The sequence below is a fragment of the Phalacrocorax carbo genome, chromosome 3 (genome assembly GCF_963921805.1).
Source record: "Phalacrocorax carbo chromosome 3, bPhaCar2.1, whole genome shotgun sequence".
Lineage (NCBI taxonomy): Eukaryota > Metazoa > Chordata > Aves > Suliformes > Phalacrocoracidae > Phalacrocorax > Phalacrocorax carbo.
Genome location: NC_087515.1, coordinates 101,429,548 through 101,446,865, shown reverse-complemented (window position 1 = coordinate 101,446,865; position 17,318 = coordinate 101,429,548). Strand labels below are relative to the sequence as shown.

Genomic DNA, 17,318 nt, shown 5'->3' with positions numbered 1-17,318 from the left:
AGTATGTCTGGGGTCTATTCTACCATCTATTGCCTTTTAACTAGTGAACATGTCGTTGGGAAGATGGTAAGGAGAGAAGCTGTGGGGAATGTTGTAGGTTTGTGGTGAATGTTGTAGGTTAACCCTGGTAGGCAGCTCAGCCCCACACAGCTGCTCCCTCACTGTAGCAGGAAGTGAATCAGAAGGGTAAAAGTGAGAAAACTCTGGGCTGAGATAGAAACAGTTCAATAAGTAAAGCAAAAGCTGCACACACAAGCAAAGCAAAGTAAGGAATTCCCGTTGGCAGTCAGGGCTTTATCACACGTAACAATTGCCTGGGAAGACAAAAGCCATCACTCCAACTATCCCCCCTTCTTTCTCCCTCACACAGCTTTTATTGCTGAGCATGACACTCTATGGTGTGGGATATCCCTTTGGTCAGCTGTCCTGGCTGTGTCCCCTCCCAGCCTCTTGCCTACCCCCAGCCTGCTCATTCGTGGGCACTCTGAAAAACAGAGGCAGCCTTAACACTGTGCAAGCGCTGCTCAGCAATAGCTAAAACATCCCTGTGCTATCAACATAGTTGTTCATAATTCCAAAGCACAGCACCGTAGAAGCTGCTACAAAGAAAATCAACTCCATCCCAGCCAGAATTAGTGCAGGGAGGTAAAAATAAACTTTTAAAATCCTTCTGTAGGAAATTGAGGCTTTGTTAGTTCTCTTGCTCTTAAAAACAGTATGATTCCTCTGCAAAGTGGTCATTGTAACAGGTAAGCTGCAGGGGAATCACCTCTGTACAGGATACTTCAACTGAAATAGCGAATGATAGGGGAAGTAAGGAATTCTACCTTTTAGGCTGATTTGATAGCCTTTTGTCGAACAGCTCAAAAGACACTATTCTTCCCATTAAATAACTATTTTGACTTTTTAAAGGGGACTAGTTTGTTATTTGTTTCTTCTTCTCCAGGTTTGATCATTCTCCTTGTGACCCAACAGTTACATTACATGGACCCCCAAATAATGCCGTTGCCTGTGTGGTATGCTGCAAAAGATTTTCAACCTCTCAGCAGTACAGTGATCATCTTTTATCTAAGGTAAGATCATAAGGATAAGTAACTTGCCTGACTGAACGTAGTAGAGGGTTTTCAAGATGTATAATTATGCACTGATTTTTCTTTTTCCTTTTTAACCCTCCTCCTCCCCCTTCCCTTCTTTTAGTCTTCAAGATAGTTTTCTTATTCTGCTGTGTTTCAAACAGCTGGTGTATCCTGACAGTACCGCTATTAGATCTGACCATTAGGTTGTGCTTTCAAGAGGACAGTAGTTCTGTCTTGAACCTCTTGTCCCTCTTTTGGTGCTGTCAAAGGTATTCCTGTTTTTTTTTTTTTTAATCTCCAAAACTATGAAGGATAAAGGCAAGAAGTTAGGGTGAAATAAGATGGTAAAGAGAAGCAGCAGAAGGGAGATGGGGGATGAAAAAGAGGCAGCAGAATGAGAAAAGAAACTTGGGTGATTCAGATGCAACTTTTTCTTCTCTGTTTCCAGTCTGATAGATGTGTTCGCTGCTACTCACTAGTTAACTTACAAAACGGAGACGGATAATCTAGCATTTGAGTTTTGATTTGAATATAAGCTAATAGTATTTGCTTTTTTGTTGCTGCTACTCCCTACCTCCACTCTTTTCACTTTTTTTAATAATGCACGCTCTCTCCCTTCTTTTCATAACTCAACCACTGTAAAACCTCAGTTCAGTGACGGATGCTGAGGTGTTATCTTCTGGGTGCATGGTTTTATTTAAGCAGTCTGGTGTTGAATTGGATAAGGGATAGCATTTTCAAAGTTTAGTGTTTTAATAGTAAATACTGTTGTGTACCCATCTAGTCTCCAGAAGCTGTGTTAAATTCCAGGGAAATTTTAGATACTCTGAAAATAGGACTACTTTTAGCTAGTAGTAGTAACTCCTGATGCAGAGTCATAACTGAAAAGCTTGAAAGATTGCATCATAGTTTGTCCCTGCTCTTTTTCCATTGTTTCCAAGTTGTATGCCTGTGGTGCGTCCAGGGGTGTTAGCAGGAGTTACAAACAAGTTTGGGGAAAGGGTGAGGATGAGCAGCCGAGTTTGACAATGGCCATTTGGCCAGTTCCTTGTGACTCACGAGCTGAAGTGCATAGGGGTAGGCTGTAGATAAACATAGATGTGGTAGCTGAAAACCTACAAGTGAAACTATTACCACGGGAGGGAGGAATGGAAGGACATGAGGAGAACTGGGACTGGTTTCTTGACTTAATACTTTTCCTAACTAGGTCATTTTCTCTTCCAGCTAAATGAAGATGACGGACATAAAAAAGATCTCCCTCCACAGCATATTCAGTGTTTTGCATGCCCAAACTGCTTCCTCCTTTTCACCAACAGAGACGAATGCTTGCAGCATATGTCAGGAAAGAACCACTTCCTCCAGGTTTCTAAATTGAGTGGTATGTTGCTGCTAAGTGTACTGTTTTACTGGTTTTCATCCCTTCTGATAATTGCGTTTTTCTGCTGTGTAAAAAGCTTAAGGTTTTAAAGTTTGTTTTTAATAAATCCTTATTTTTCTTTTAAGGTTGTAAATGTGATACAGTTCTGTAGGAGGAGCTGCTCTGAAATTAATATTTTTGTGCAGAAATGATTCCTCCATCACAGCTCCTGTAATGAGAAGCAGACTTCCCTTTACCTCCATGCTGTCAGGTCTCTTCCATAAGCTTCTCATCCTCCTCACTGGACTCTGTCCAACTACTGTCCTAAATAAGTTTACATTTGGCATGTTGACAGGAGCTCGGACAAAAACACATAAATTTCTTTTCAATTCCAGTCACACTGGCTGTGATGTTCCTTCCACTTACTGTACTGCCTGAAGTCTGCTGGAGGCTGTTTTTCTTCTTGGTGTCCTTGGAGTTCCTGATGGAAAAGATCTGTGAAAGTTTCTTCTCTATATAATTACAGTTTAGCCTGCTTAGCTGGAAAAGTGCTGCCGGTCTGATGCTTTACACTGGCCACATTGCTACTGAAGGCTAAAATACTGGTTATGTTGTGAGCTGGTAACATCCTGAACCATACTTACTACTTTCCACCAAAGACATCTGTCTGATTGTGGTCTTGAAAACAGGATTAATGACCATTGTAGCTGTATTGACTTTTTAGCTTTAATATAAGCAATAGGCATTAAAGCATTTACTTTAATGTTGGGTAAATGGCTGAGACAGATGAGATGTAGACGGAGTTGATTTCTTATTCAAGAAGCTGCCATACTTTAGGTGGCTTATGCTGAAAGCTACACTTACATGGCCAAAAGGATTGGTATACTTATTTCTCATCTTCATAACTGTCTTCTATTTCTCCCCTCCCCGAGAGTGGTTGCAGGAAGTGTACAGTAAAGACAGGCTTTGAAGGAATTCTTCCTGCAGGTTGAGTCAGTACTGCCATCTTCATGGAACTGACCATCAGCTGCATGGTTCTGAGGTCTCTTATGTATTGTAAATCTAATGTACTTTTATTCTCAAATAAGTTAGTAATTCTGAATGTGCTGACTGTAAATGCCTCTAAAATCAGGCCATAGGTTTTAAAAACAGATTACTGGTAAGCTATTGCTTTGAAAAGATTAAAAGCACAAAATAGCGTTTTCTTCTTTAGAGATGGATAGCGATTAGCTCAGAGCAAAAAAAGGAACTGCTCCACTTTTTCCTTTGCATTGGTAGATCTTCATGATTAATATTACCGGCATGCTCTGCAAGATCTGGCAGTGAAGTTAGTTGAAAGGCATAACCTTGAACTGCTGCCTGCTGATCATCACATCTTACTAAACAAAAAATTCGGAGAGTATTTGCCTCCTAAGATGCAGAACAGCAATATATAGTTCATAAGCCAATTCCCATTCTCTTTTTAACAGAATTTTTTTTAATTCTGCTGGTACCAGGTGTTAGACATGGAATGTGTGCTTGGAACAACAGAAAGTCCTGCACCTAAATACTTAAGGAGAGTTAACACTGAGGATGAGGAAAGAGAGAGGGATGGTCAGAGTATGTGGGACCTTGTTAAACTAATTGCATACTTTTTTCTTAAACACATTATGGCTTTAAACAAAAGTATATGTAGTAAGAGTAGACAGGTGGTGATAGATGGAGGGGAAGAAGGTCAGTAAGAACCTTCTGAAGATATGTGTCTGATGTGACCTTGCAGAAGGAAGAAAAGGGAAGTAGAGTCAGTTGCTGAGTATGAAAAAGGAAGATGCAAACAGATTCAGCTATGAGATTAAAAAATTAATGCAGTTTTACTTAATGCTTCCATGGCATAATCACTGTGACTCAGCTGACATATGGTAACTTGCTTTCTGAACCCTGTGACAAATGAGTACAATTGCAGCTATGTCATCTGAGAGCTGAAACACTATGAAAGAACTCTTTAACGCGTGGTTGCACTTTCTGCCATTCCATATTATAGATGAAATGAAGGCTGGCCTTCCTCTACCTTTCCCCTCCTATGCAAAGAACCTTCTGATATCTCTGTGCAAAGAGGTCCCCTTCCAAGTGAAGTGTATATCCTGCTCCCAGATACTGCGCTCACATATGGAATTAACAGCTCATTTCAGGTTTGTGAGAGACGGCTGTCCTTACAATGTGTATGTCCATAGATTGAAAACAGATAGGCAGATGTGTTCGTAGTGGTGCTAGTGGATTTCAGGGCATCTGGGACCATCTGAATGTTGACTCCCTGAGCAAACTTCCAAAAAACTGCCCGCTTTCCATGACTCTTACCCCGCCTTACCCCACACAATGCATCGCAGAATGCCGATCGATGTCTGTATCCTTTTTGTTACTTGCTGTAACAGAACTTGGCCTCTGTTCCACTATTTATAAGTCAGCAGCATGTGGTTTCTGAAATGTACTGAGTCAACACATAAGCATCAATCTAAGTGCTAGTTTTGGAATCTAGCACCTAATTCTCTTTAAAGTGTGGAGACTAGATAGGCATTGTATGTTTTTGTTGGCAGCCTAGTAGGTGAATTAAAGTGTACAGAGGGCACTGTTTCCACACACTAATTACTGTAGTTACTAGTTAATATTTCAAAGTACATCTGAAAGTTTAAAAATGCTTCAGGTTACGATATAACTTCTTTATTTTTTTTAATCTATTCTAGAACACGTTGTCGTAATTCTGGGCCTGTGGCACTGTCAAAGAAGAGCATCTCCCAGGTTGCAGAGATATTTAAAACAAAAGGTCACTGTGAGAACTGTGATAAACTCTTTGCTGATAAGAATCAGATCACCCAGCATAAGCAAACCACTCGACATAACGTTAAAGTTCTTACTACATTGGAAGAATCCATCTTGATGTTCTGTCATATCAATGGAAAAAATAAAAATCAGTCTCATTTGTGCCATGCTGTGGATCGGTCAAGACCACTTCTTAAAAGACATTTGGCTTCTAGTGAGTCTACCAGTGAAAGCGGGTCTGCTTCAAAACGGAAGAGCGATTTAAAAGACAAAAATGAAGATCATGTAACAAACCAAAGTCAAGGTAGTGCCTGCAAAGTAAAAGCCTGGTTTTGTGAATGCCTTCGAAAGTTTTTTACAGAAGAGTCAGTAGAAAAGCACATTTTATCAGCAAATAGGATCTGTCACAAGTGTGCTGTATGTGGAAAGCTTGCTGAAAATTCAAGCATTATCCGCCTGCATATGAGTCGATTTCATGGGGGAGCACACTTGACTAATTTTCTTCTCTGGTGCAGAGTGTGCTCTGTAGATCTCAGAGAAGAGGATATTATGGGACACATGACTGAACTGCATGGTGGACATAGTTACTATTACGAGCAAGAAGCTCTAGAAGATGAACCCATGCCATCCGCTTCTGACACAGCGTGCATTTCTGCAGGTGAAAGGAAAGACAGCGTTCCTAGTCCTGTAGAACTCTCCCCTGAAAAAAGTCCTATTCTGGGAAATTGGCAATGCCGCATTTGTGAGGAGATGTTTGAATCTGAAGAGAGTGTTAAACAACACTGCATGTCCTTAGAAAGCCATGCGTTTCACAGATACTGCTGTGGCTTATGCAGAAATCACTTTCGGAAACTAGGAACGTTACAGCGGCACTTCCAAGAGCATCACAACCAGGAGATACAGACTAAATACTTCTGTGGCCTTTGCGGTAATCTTTTCTTTGACACAGAAGAAGAATTTCTAATCCATTATAAGGAGATTCATAGCACAGACTATGCATTTGTGCCTGAGCAGATGGAGGTATCAATAAAAAAAGAGGAGGACTTCCTCCCAGTAGAAAAAGGAGACCGTTTAACCTGTGGTTGCCGGACAACTTACGTCTCCAGAATAAACAGGAGGAACGATTATGTGAATTGTCAGAAAGCCATGCTGCAAAAAGGAAACTTATGGTTTCGATGCTGCTTCTGTTCTGCAACTGCACAGAATTTTGCCGATTTGAAGAGTCATCTCAACAGTCACACGTCAGTGAAACATAAGGAAGAAATATACGTTGTTAGATGTGCTGCGTGTAACAAAAACTTCGACGATCTTCAGAGCGCACATCAGCACTATCACATGAAACACTGCTTCTTGCAGAAGCCTGATCTATCAAGTCTTGCATCAGAGTCGGAAAACACAGTATTCAAGTTCACTGCGAGCGGGGCTTGTGTGGACAGAAAACCTCATAAGCTAAAACTTCAAGCATCTCCATCCAAGACTTGGGAAAGACCACAGTCGTCCCCTCTGCAGGGACCAATACTAGCAAAGAAAGAAAAAAAAGAAAGCTCACAACCCTCTGAAGAACCTGGTGAAGGTTTGTAGAAACTTTAATTTCAACATTAGAAAAATACTGTTTTCTTTAACACACTCTCTCTTTCAATGTCAGTACAAGTATGTAGCATACCATTTGCGCACATCCAGTCTATAAATCAGCTCAGAATTTAATATTTGTTATTTCTCAAAGCTACATTTTGAATTTTCAGTATTTGAATTTACAGAACTTGGACTAAAAAATGTATTGCTATATGCCATATGCATGAAGTCTTAAAAAACCAAAAAGTAGGCAGATGTGAGAACTCCAGGTTTGAAACATTTAATTTTCAAATTAGTTGGGAGCATAATTTGGTGTGAAAAGAAAGGAACAATCAAGCTCCCCAAAGAGAGATCTAACTCCTAGAAATGTAGAAGTGGTCTATAATACACACACATTCACAAGAACCTTGCCTTCTTTGTATGTATAAATATTTATGAGCCTGGTAGAGCTTTCTGTGTGGGCAGTCCTATTATAACATCATCTTCTCAGTTTTCTTTAGCCTGCCAAAAAATAATTCCAGCTGAGAATTTATACTCTCAGCACATATTAGGTTTTTTGCCTTGAGCATGCAAATATTTTTTGAAGTTCATGTCACTTCTAAGAATGACATCAAGAATGCTGAAGGTCTACCTTGTGTTCAAAAATTAGAAGTGTTTTTAATTACTCATAGTGTCATAATTTGATAATTTTTTATTTAATTTTTTATTAAAAGGTTGACATTTATGTTGGATATACAGCAAAAAGTATGTGTCTCAACATTTTATGTGCCTTTGTGCATGTGAGCAATTCAGTGTCACGGAGACTTGCCATAGTAGGGGGTGCACAGCTGAATATTAAAGGGACTATTAAAATGTCTCAGTGCAGGACAACAGCTTTCTGTGCTTACCACAGCACTATCCAGCTCTGCACCATTGTATAGCTAGATTCTACTTTCTTCTGTCTGATTTGTGCGTTACTAAATACTACTTCGGCTGATTTTTAAAAAAAAGCCCATCGCCAAATAGATCACATTTTGTAACTTCCAGCTTATAGAACAGTTGAATACATGACTTTTCAAAAGCATATCTAAGTTGATGTATGTTGGTTGACCAGAAAGTCAGGTAAACTTTAAATGCATCCTTTTTATCCCATTTAAGATGGTGAACTTCCTGATCTTGACTACCTGAGTACCATGACTCACATTGTGTTGGTGGATCTGGACAACTGGGGAAGCTTATTCACGCAGCTGCCAGCTAACCTGAACCAAGGGACGTTTATCTGGGGCTTTCAAGGTAAAAAGTGGTTGAAGGAAATAGGAAGATAAGATTAACAAGTCTGCACAAGTACTTGAGCAGAGATTCTTTGAATCTGAGAGAATGAAGATCAGGAACAAACAGCCACTAGAGCTTCTTAAGTCACAGCATCACAGGCACCATGTGATAAAATATTCTTGAACTTTTCTAACTCAGTCTTAACCTCCTCTGCTCTTACTGTTCTTTGTGGAATATTGTTCCAGAATTGCGAAAAGGTTTAGGAGTCTTTCTGGCTTCCCTGCTGAACTTACTTAGGCTGTATCATACTAAGTTTTCATTATTATCAGGACAGCCATTATACTCAGAGATTATTTTCTTTCTAACTCCCAAGTCTTTGTTATAATGTTCTTTTTTAGTTCCAAAAGGCATGATTTTACACTCTTGTCCTTGAATTTTGTTCTGGCTTTGGCTCTGTCTGCTTCTTAAGGGATGTCCCTGGTCATCCTGTACATCAATAGGTGTATCTCACATCTGGAAGATATCAGTAATGGTATGAGGTGATTGATGGAATGCACATTGTCATGGGTTTGTAAGAAAACTTTTTGCTAAGTCTACCAATAGCATCCCTTTAACTTGATACTTTTCCTTACCTGACTGTTCTTTAACCAACTTCTTGTCTGCCTCATGCTTTTTCTACTGGTTTTCTCTGTACTTGCCTTTAAAAATGCTTTGTCTGTGTTGCACTGAATACTTTAGTAAGGTCTAGATAAGGATAGTTTCAAAATATTTATTGCCTAAAACATAGGCATCATCTGAACAGATTCCTTGTAGGAATTGTCAGGTGTGTTTACACTTAGTAAGTACCATTGCACTGCACTTTTTCTTTACTTAATGTTCTTGATTATCTCTTTTTTTGAAAGATAATCAAGGACATTCTGAAAGCTGAGAGTTTTCATGCTGTTGAGATTGGACAGAAAGGCCTGTTAATGCCTGAATCACTTCCCTGCCTTAGAAACAGGTATTCCAGTTAGCTGATGGAGACAGAGCAAATATGTATGTTAGTGTAAAGTGTAAGTTCTTCAAACAGTCAGCTGTGCTCCTGGACCTGTAGTCTAATGTCTGGTTGTTAGGAGTTCTGGGGACGAATCCTCTGGTCTTCTCTGTTAAAGTGGGTTATACTCCTGAGTGTTGGGTTCTGCTGAGGCATTGCTTCTGTGTCACTACCTGTATTGTCATTCCCTAGGCTTTGGCCTCTCTGTACAGTAACAGTGTTCTTGCGCACGCACACAGCCACAGAAAATACTGATTTTGGGGATTTAGATTATATCTAATCATCCTGGATATCTTTTTCATCCTTGCTGCCTGGCTGCTCCAGTTATTTGTATTCTCTTTTCTATATGGCTGAACAACCTGTTGTTTGTTCTTGTTATGTTTTGTGAGGCTTTGCCCAGCTTGACTTCTGGTCAAATTTCACTTCACCTCTTCACTCCTTGACTTCTAGAGCTATTGTGATTTTGGGTTTGGTTGTGCCTTTTAATTGCTGAAGGTTTATTGTTTATTTTTGTAGATATTCAGTCCATTTGGCCTTTGAAAAACATGGGGTTTTTTTCTTTTTCTACAGATAAAAATAAACTGTTAGGAATCTAACTTGAAGAAATGTCAGGCCTGTTTGACATCTAAAGTCCAAACTTACTCTGCCTGAGTTTTATAAAAAATTATTTAGTAAAGAATCACTTTCACAGTTATGTCATACTTTCTCCACTTGAATTCAGACACTGGCTTTCAGTTGTACTTCGTTATTCTATTTAATTTAATCAAAACTGGTTTGTCATTAACTGCCCCAAGCTTGCTTGTTATGACAGAGTCGTCTGTGCTGTTACTGTTATTTTCCAAGGTTAAAATGCCCTGTTTTGATCCAGTAAGGAAAAACTAATTGAACCCAGGAATGTCTGAACTGTATTACTGTCAGAAATGTCTCTTCTCTGACTTATCTAAGAAAGAGAAATAACCCATAATACAGTCTTAGTGTTACTAATCTGTTGTTAGGAACCTCTATTAATATGATCCTCTTTTCCAAAGGTACCTCTGTGCTAGTTAAGACACTGTCCCAGGGATGTTCCAAACATGGGTGCCCGCTGGCACAGCCCAGCCCATGTCAGTGCCAAACCCCCAAAGTGGGTTGCTGCATGCAGGCTGCCTCATGAGAATGGCCCCTAGAGCACTTGAACTGAAAAACCTACGCTGAAGAATTAATGGTGATTAAAATGGGCCATATTCATATCGGAGAACACTTCAGCAGTTTACTAGTGTCAATTATATTATTGCAGAGCCTGGGAACACTAAGGCTCCTACACATCTTGTTGTAGATGCCCACTCATAATAATGGTTTATGGTGTTATTTCATGCATGCTATTCTTGTTTGTATAGCCTGTGAAAATATAGCAACATCCCTATTTCTTCTGATTTCTTTCTCTGCATTTCCCAAATAACATTTCTGATTTTATTATTCTTCTGTTAAACATTTGCATTATTTCTGTTATTCCTATTGCTAATACAGCCTTAACTTTGCTTTCAGTTCCTCCCTTGTATTGCCCAGGCTCTGTATTGTTTCTGTTTTCAGATACTCAGTTGTCTTTCACCCACTTGTGGTCTAGCTCCACCAGAGTAAATAAAGTTCTGTCATTTTCAGCTGTCCTGGTCAAACGTTTAAGTTGTGCATTTATGCAGCCAAGAGCCAGGGTTTGTGATTACAAGTCTTTCCCAAATAGCAGTGACCAAGGCCGTCATAACAGATAAGAATGCCTTGCTAATATGATTTTTCTCATGGACAGATATCCCTAAATAGTTTTTGTGTAGGCTTACTAAGTCTTTGAGCTCCGAGATAATTTTTGATACCCTCTTAAAGCTGTTAGTCTGAAAGCAGGTGGGGGAAATAAAAAAAACAAACCAGGAGAAGTCTGCTGAAGGCTGCCTCTGCTTGTTTGTCAAACACAGGGTGGGTGGGTTGGAGAACAGGCACAATTCTCTGCAGCCTGTTTACTTCAGCCTTAGTTTCACATGTCCTCACATAAAGTGCTATCAATGACTGCTTTCACTCTCCATTCAAAATCCTTTCTTACATCCAGCCACTTTCTCATCTGGCAGATAAAGCAATGTTTTTTTCCTTCCCATTTCAGTGTCATTATTTCTTAGCAATTGGGAATGTCATGAAGTTCTTATTCACTCCTTTCAGATTGCCCTTCCATTTGTTTTTCTTTTTATGCTGTCATAGTAACTGCAAGCTCCTCTATTTTACCCTCTGTTCTTGAAAGACTTATTGCTCTCCTTTCCCTTGCAGGCTGTTTCAGCCTGGTGTTCTTTTTATCTGTAGCAGGCCTGTTACTCAGCTCATCTCTATTACCCAGCTATTTTCTCAGCCAGTAACTACATGTTTTAGGATACTGTTGAGAAAAATCTTGTGCTTTTTTTTATCCCCAGTTGTAGCCTCATTTTGCTTACCCTTGACTGCACCCAAGTGTTTGTCAAGAGTCTACCATTAGTTTCAGCTATTGCTCCGGTTCTTGGAACTTCTTTTTAGAGTTCTGACGTGTGATGTGTCAGGCAGTTATAGAGCCTGTTGGAAATCATCTTTGGCATTACATTAGTACAGGATTCCTTAACAGAAGCATTTCTGTTACTAGTACTATATTCCCAGAGCTCCTCTGCTTCTGCATGTTAACCGTAACTGTGCTTAAAACTGGAAAAAATACATCCTTGTGTCTAAATGTACATGATATCTAGAAGAGAAGTTTTTCAGGATTAGAAGAAAAACTCATACAAAAGGGAATGAGCTAGCCTGATCCTACACAAAGCTTCTACATTTTCCTTTGCTTTCTAACCCAAGAACAAGGATTCTTTGGGGATTTTGGTTATATGTTTATTTTAGCTTGGTCAAAATAAATTCTGTCTTTAAAGCCAGATTTATCTTGGCTTTTGCCTTCTTGCATTCTTAATTCATAGTGGCATTTCTGTTTGGGTTTTTTTTTCTTAATTTTTTAAAAATTTTCTTCACTGTTTAGGAGGATACAGCAACTGGAAACCCCCAGTGCAGTGCAAAATTTACAATTATCTTAAGAGGATTGGCTGTTTCTTTCTTCATCCACGTTGCGGCACCAGAAGAGAAGCAGCAGACTTTGCTCTCTGTGTTCATGTAAGTTAGTGTACACTTCCTTTTATTGCTGTGTTTCTGTACCCAGAGTGGTAGATGATATCTGCTATTGATGTTATGTACTAATTCAGATGAGATTCTTATATTCTATTCACAAGACTTCACTAAAAAGAATTATAGACCTGTCACTGAATTGTGTGGAGACAGCCTGCTGAGAAGTGATTTACATTTTTTATTTATTTCCATAGGAATAAAAAAGTTAGCCCAAATAGGACATCAGTCTGTTGTGGAGGGGAAGGGGGCTGGTTAGGGAATGAAGAATAAAACTCCACTATTCTTACAATTTCTATTTCAGAGAGAAATTGAACTCCTGCCTCTCTTTTCAAGTAGCCCAAATCTAGAACCATCTTTAAGATGGAGTTGGATGGGTGCCAGTTGCAGAGACCCTGTTGGACTGACAAAGAGCAGTGCCTCTGTTCAGTAGACCTAGGGCTTTGGCTGCGTTGGGAGAGGTGCAGATGAAGGACAGCAATCTGGGATGCCATGGGGACTCATGCTCTTAATATAGTGTGTTGTGGTTCAGCCTCAGCTGGCAACTGAACACCCCGCAGCTGCTCGCTCACTCCCCCCCACCCCTGTGGGATGGGGAAGAGAATTGGATGAGCAAAAGAACTTGTGGGTTGAGATAAGCACAGTTTAATAATTACAATAAAATAATAATAATAATGATGATTATAATAATGACAATAATGTTAATATAATAAAATGGAAAAGGAAGGGAAAAGGAAAAAAAGAAAAAAAAATAACCACAGAAACGATACAACCGCTCACCACCCGCCAACCGACGCTGTCCATCCCCGAGCCGCGATTGCTTCCTCCTCCCCCGGCCAGGCCCCCCCAGTTAACATACTGGGCATGATGTTACATGATATGGAATATCCCTTTGGCCAGTTTGAATCAGCTCTCTTAGCTGTGCCCCCTCCCCTCCCCGCTTCTTGTGCACCCAGCAGAGCATGGGAAGCTAGAAATGTCCTTGACTAGTACAAGCGCTACCCAGCAACAGCCCAAAACATCTGTGTGTTATCTCAACATTTTTTTTTTCATGCTAAGTTCAAAGCACAGCATTATACCAGCTAGAGCGAAGAAAATTAACTCTATCCCAGCTAAAACCATGACAAGTGCTTTATCAGTTAGATAAAACTACTTGGGAATCTAATTATACGATACAAGTGTGCTTTGCAACAGTGTTTGTATGCTACATTACACTTTTTCTGATTCTTAAAATGCATTGTACACGTGACTTTTTTTATGTGGAGATGGTTCTGAAATGTTGCTTTTTGGGAATTTGTTCCATATTCCATCTGTACTGTTTCCTGGTAGCCGTTTCCTATATCTAATGTTATATGTATAGAACAAATGCAGTGTCAAACCGTTAAAATACTACTTTTCACAGTGGTATAACATGAATTGGGACCATGAAAGCAGCGGTAAGTTGCTGTAGAGTCTTCTCCTATGAAGACCTGTCTCACAAAAAGCTAGCCAAACCCCATGAGATAAAATACATTATCTCAGTTCAACACTTGTCATTTGTTTCCATACAGGCTGGCCGTCTGGATGAGCACCTGCCCAAGCAAATTCCTTTCACCATACTTTCTGGAGACAAAAGCTTCCTGGAACTGGAAACTCAGTTTAAGATGACCCAGCGGTCAGCTCGCATCCTAAATCCGCACCACATTGAAGGAGACATGATGTGTGCCTTGCTAAACAGCATTTCGGATACCACAAAAGGTAGAAAGTAAACATTAAATGCAACCTTTCCGGTAAACTGATAGTTCTTTCCAATAAAAGAATTGAACGTTTGTGCTGGTAACACAAGCTGTTGCTTGATGCTTCTTGTATTGTACTGATATTTCAATGAAATATAGATCAGAAAATCCATTTGCTTGGGGCAAGATTTGAAACCAGACTTAATTAAGCATTTTTATTCAACATAACAAACTCTGTCCTTCCTGCATTCTTTATTGTAGCAGGATAGCAAGAGACAAACTGTTGTTTTCGTCTGAAAACTCCCTTCTAGTTAAAGGGAAGCTGTTTAGAGCACTCTTGTGCACATTTGTCAATTTATATAGAAATCTGCTTTCCTTGATTTGTTCTGGGTCTGAAACAAACGTGACCCTGCTAAAGCATCATTATTTCCCCAAACATCTGTGTCTATTTTAACTCTGTCCTCCTGGCCACTTCCGGTCACTTGGTATTTGTCTTCATTGCCACACAGCTCACTCATCTGTTTGGAGGAAAAATATCAGTGAAAGCTTTTAAGTTCTCTAGAATGACATATTCTAGTTCACGGCACGCTAAAATGATCACACTGTTTTTATATAGGATAATCAAAGAGGTTTGAGCCAGTTCATTTTCATGCAAGGGATACTGGAGCTGAGATGAGTTTTAATACTTCTCAGTATTTTAAAATACCTTGAAGTAAAGTTTTCCTTGAAGTTGTGACATTTCTCTGTAGATACGTTACTGCTTTTCGTGGCTTCTTGTGGTTTTAGGGGCTTGTAAACTGAGTGCATATTACAGAAAGTTCTTTCTGAATTAGCCCCAAACTGTTCTCAGAAAAATACACTGCTAATCTTGATGCAGGTGTATGAGAGCTATCACGTGGTGCTGCTGTTGTATCAGGAAGACTGGAGTGCTAGCACTGAATGGTAAATTGGCATTGTTTGATTAAAGGGAAAGAGAAAGATAGGATAGTTAAATGTTTCCTGAAAAAAATGGTCTGTGGTGATCTGGAATTGATTTATGTGCTTCTGATACAGAAGAGGTGGTTATGGAGATTTCTGGTCACCCCAGGCATTTGCTAATCTAGATTTTTCAGCTGGATTATGAGATGCGATTCCCAGCCAGAAGCAACCGTACCAGTAAAATTTCTTGGTGTAGTTAATTACAGAACTGTCACTTTCACTAGTGCAGTTCACCTGGATCAAGGGGAAAGATTACTTTTCTCCACAGTTACCCATAAAGCTACCTAATGGATCATTGCATTCCCACTATGAATGTTTTCTTTGTAAAGCATACTGAAATTACTAGATTGATAGAACTCTTCTAATGTAATTATAGCTATAACTATATATTAATGTGGGAGGCTGTTCTTGCTTCAGGAGCTTTGCATATTTTTGGGAGGAAGAGTTGGAAGAGAGCTGGAACTTGTAAGCAGTCAGTTTAGCTGTAGGGGCTTCCTTTCTTGTAGTTACTTCCTTTCTTGTAGTCTGACTTAACAATACAAGATGGTGAGGAGAGGGGAATGACTGTTTTGCAGTATAAGGGTACTCTAGCTCTGTGCCTGGGTTGTTTTGCTAGTGTAGCTTTATTCACCAGCATATACTGGCTAGGAGGTGATGACTTCGATCTAACCATTTTCTGTGTATGAATTATACTCAGTATATTTTTTTTACATTGATCTTGCTTTCAGAAGTTTCCTGATCAAACCCTTCTTTCAATGTCCTTAACTATGTTAATATTTAATTTACTGTCATGATGATGGGTACTACTGAGAGGCCCCAAGCCTTAACTTGCTGGCTGACTGATGGTTGTGCATCCCACCTAAGTTGTGTGTGGTCATTAAAAAAAAAAGAAAAAAAAAACCACCCAAAACAACCCCAAAAAAGAACCAACCAAACCACAGAAAAAAAAAACCAACATAATTTTGAGCAGGAAAGTGATGGAATCACGCTTCCTTTGGCTGTTGGTGTTCCCTGACACGCTTGTAAGGAACAGAATTGTCTCAAGCCATCCTTGGTCCCATTCACCAGTCTGTGTCAGCCCAGAGGGACACAGATAGTGATAGCTGTCTTTGTCTCCTGTTCCTGTATTAAAACAGGACATTAGAAAAACCACTTTTGATAATAGGTCTGTGTTTGCTGTGTAGTGGGATGATGTCGTTACCTCGAGTCTATATTAAAAAGATAAAGCCACCACAGAACACATACTTCACCATGTGGCTCAGCAGCATCAGCAAGCATTTGCAAGTCTTAGTGTAGCAAGACCAGTATCGGAGGGCTGAGATGGGAAGTTGTGCACTGTATCATAGGCTGGTATAACCTGCTGTCCTGTTACAGAAATGCAGCTGAATATAAGGAAATACAAACAAGAATTCCTTGCTTTGTGACTTTCTCAAGCCTATGGCTATTATTCTGGAGGGAGAAATAGTAAGAAACAGTTACCACATAGAATTGTATTGAAAAATATAAGACAGTTGTTAGTATTGGATGAGCTTCAGGAAAAAAAAAGTTATTTCCCTGAATCACGTTCACAGAGCTATCATTAGCTTCTGAGCAACTGGATTGTGTTTGGATTCTGGCAATTTGCCGCAGTTGCACCTTGTGAACCATTTTACCATGTCAGCAGAACTGCTGTGGGAACTGTGGTTCGTACATTCATTTTAAAAGAAATCGATAAAAATATGCAGGGCTTTTATTTTGCATATCAACTGTGTGTTACCTTAGGAGACCATTGGCTGTAGTGGATGCATGAATTTCCTTTGAGGTATGAAAAGAGTAGGCAAGACATTTATTCTTATTTCCTCTTCTGCTGCTACACCTAAATTCATAAATACAGAAGGTTTGTGTTTTGGGTTTTTTTATGCTGAAGGCGCAACACATGATTGGAGATTCATGATCTTAATGGAGTGGTTTGAGGAGGGTAGAAGACTTTTCAGTGTCTCGCTTTATAACTCCTTTGCAAAGAAAAGTTTGTAACATGCAGGAAAAAAAGCATCATTCCCTTGTCTGTCTTGACTCTTGATACCTAGTCATGACAGTACTGCTACAGCTTATACTTTTAATGAGTGCTGGACAATGTTGAGGGCAAAGCTGATGGTAGGTTAGGGGTCATCATACCCATCCTGAAACTGACAGGAATGCCACAACCTCCTGGTTGACAAAAGTGATTTTTGTGTAAGTTGATGGCTTCAGCTTAATTGTATTTCTCACAGTCATATTCAAATGAGATCCTTTATTGACTGAGCTGTTAAGTAAAACAGACTTTTTTTCATAATAAGAGGACCAAATTTTTTTGAGTATTTATTCCTTCTAAAGAGCCAGTCTATCTCATGAGACTGTCAGTCAGTGGTGTAGTGATG

General features: G+C 39.6%; 1 protein-coding gene across 3 annotated transcripts in view; it reads left to right on the top strand.

The window, feature by feature from the left end:
• The window catches only part of LOC104042341 (E3 SUMO-protein ligase ZNF451), a 40,772-nt gene that overhangs the window by 13,700 nt on the left and 9,754 nt on the right, over nucleotides 1–17,318 (top strand). For all 3 annotated transcript variants that reach the window (XM_064447875.1, XM_064447876.1, XM_064447873.1), the window contains exons 7-13: nucleotides 947–1,073; nucleotides 2,301–2,454; nucleotides 4,454–4,601; nucleotides 5,151–6,799; nucleotides 7,936–8,070; nucleotides 12,090–12,220; nucleotides 13,780–13,966. In XM_064447875.1, coding sequence (XP_064303945.1) covers nucleotides 947–1,073; nucleotides 2,301–2,454; nucleotides 4,454–4,601; nucleotides 5,151–6,799; nucleotides 7,936–8,070; nucleotides 12,090–12,220; nucleotides 13,780–13,966 — 2,531 coding nt within the window. The remainder of the gene's footprint in view (nucleotides 1–946; nucleotides 1,074–2,300; nucleotides 2,455–4,453; nucleotides 4,602–5,150; nucleotides 6,800–7,935; nucleotides 8,071–12,089; nucleotides 12,221–13,779; nucleotides 13,967–17,318) is intronic.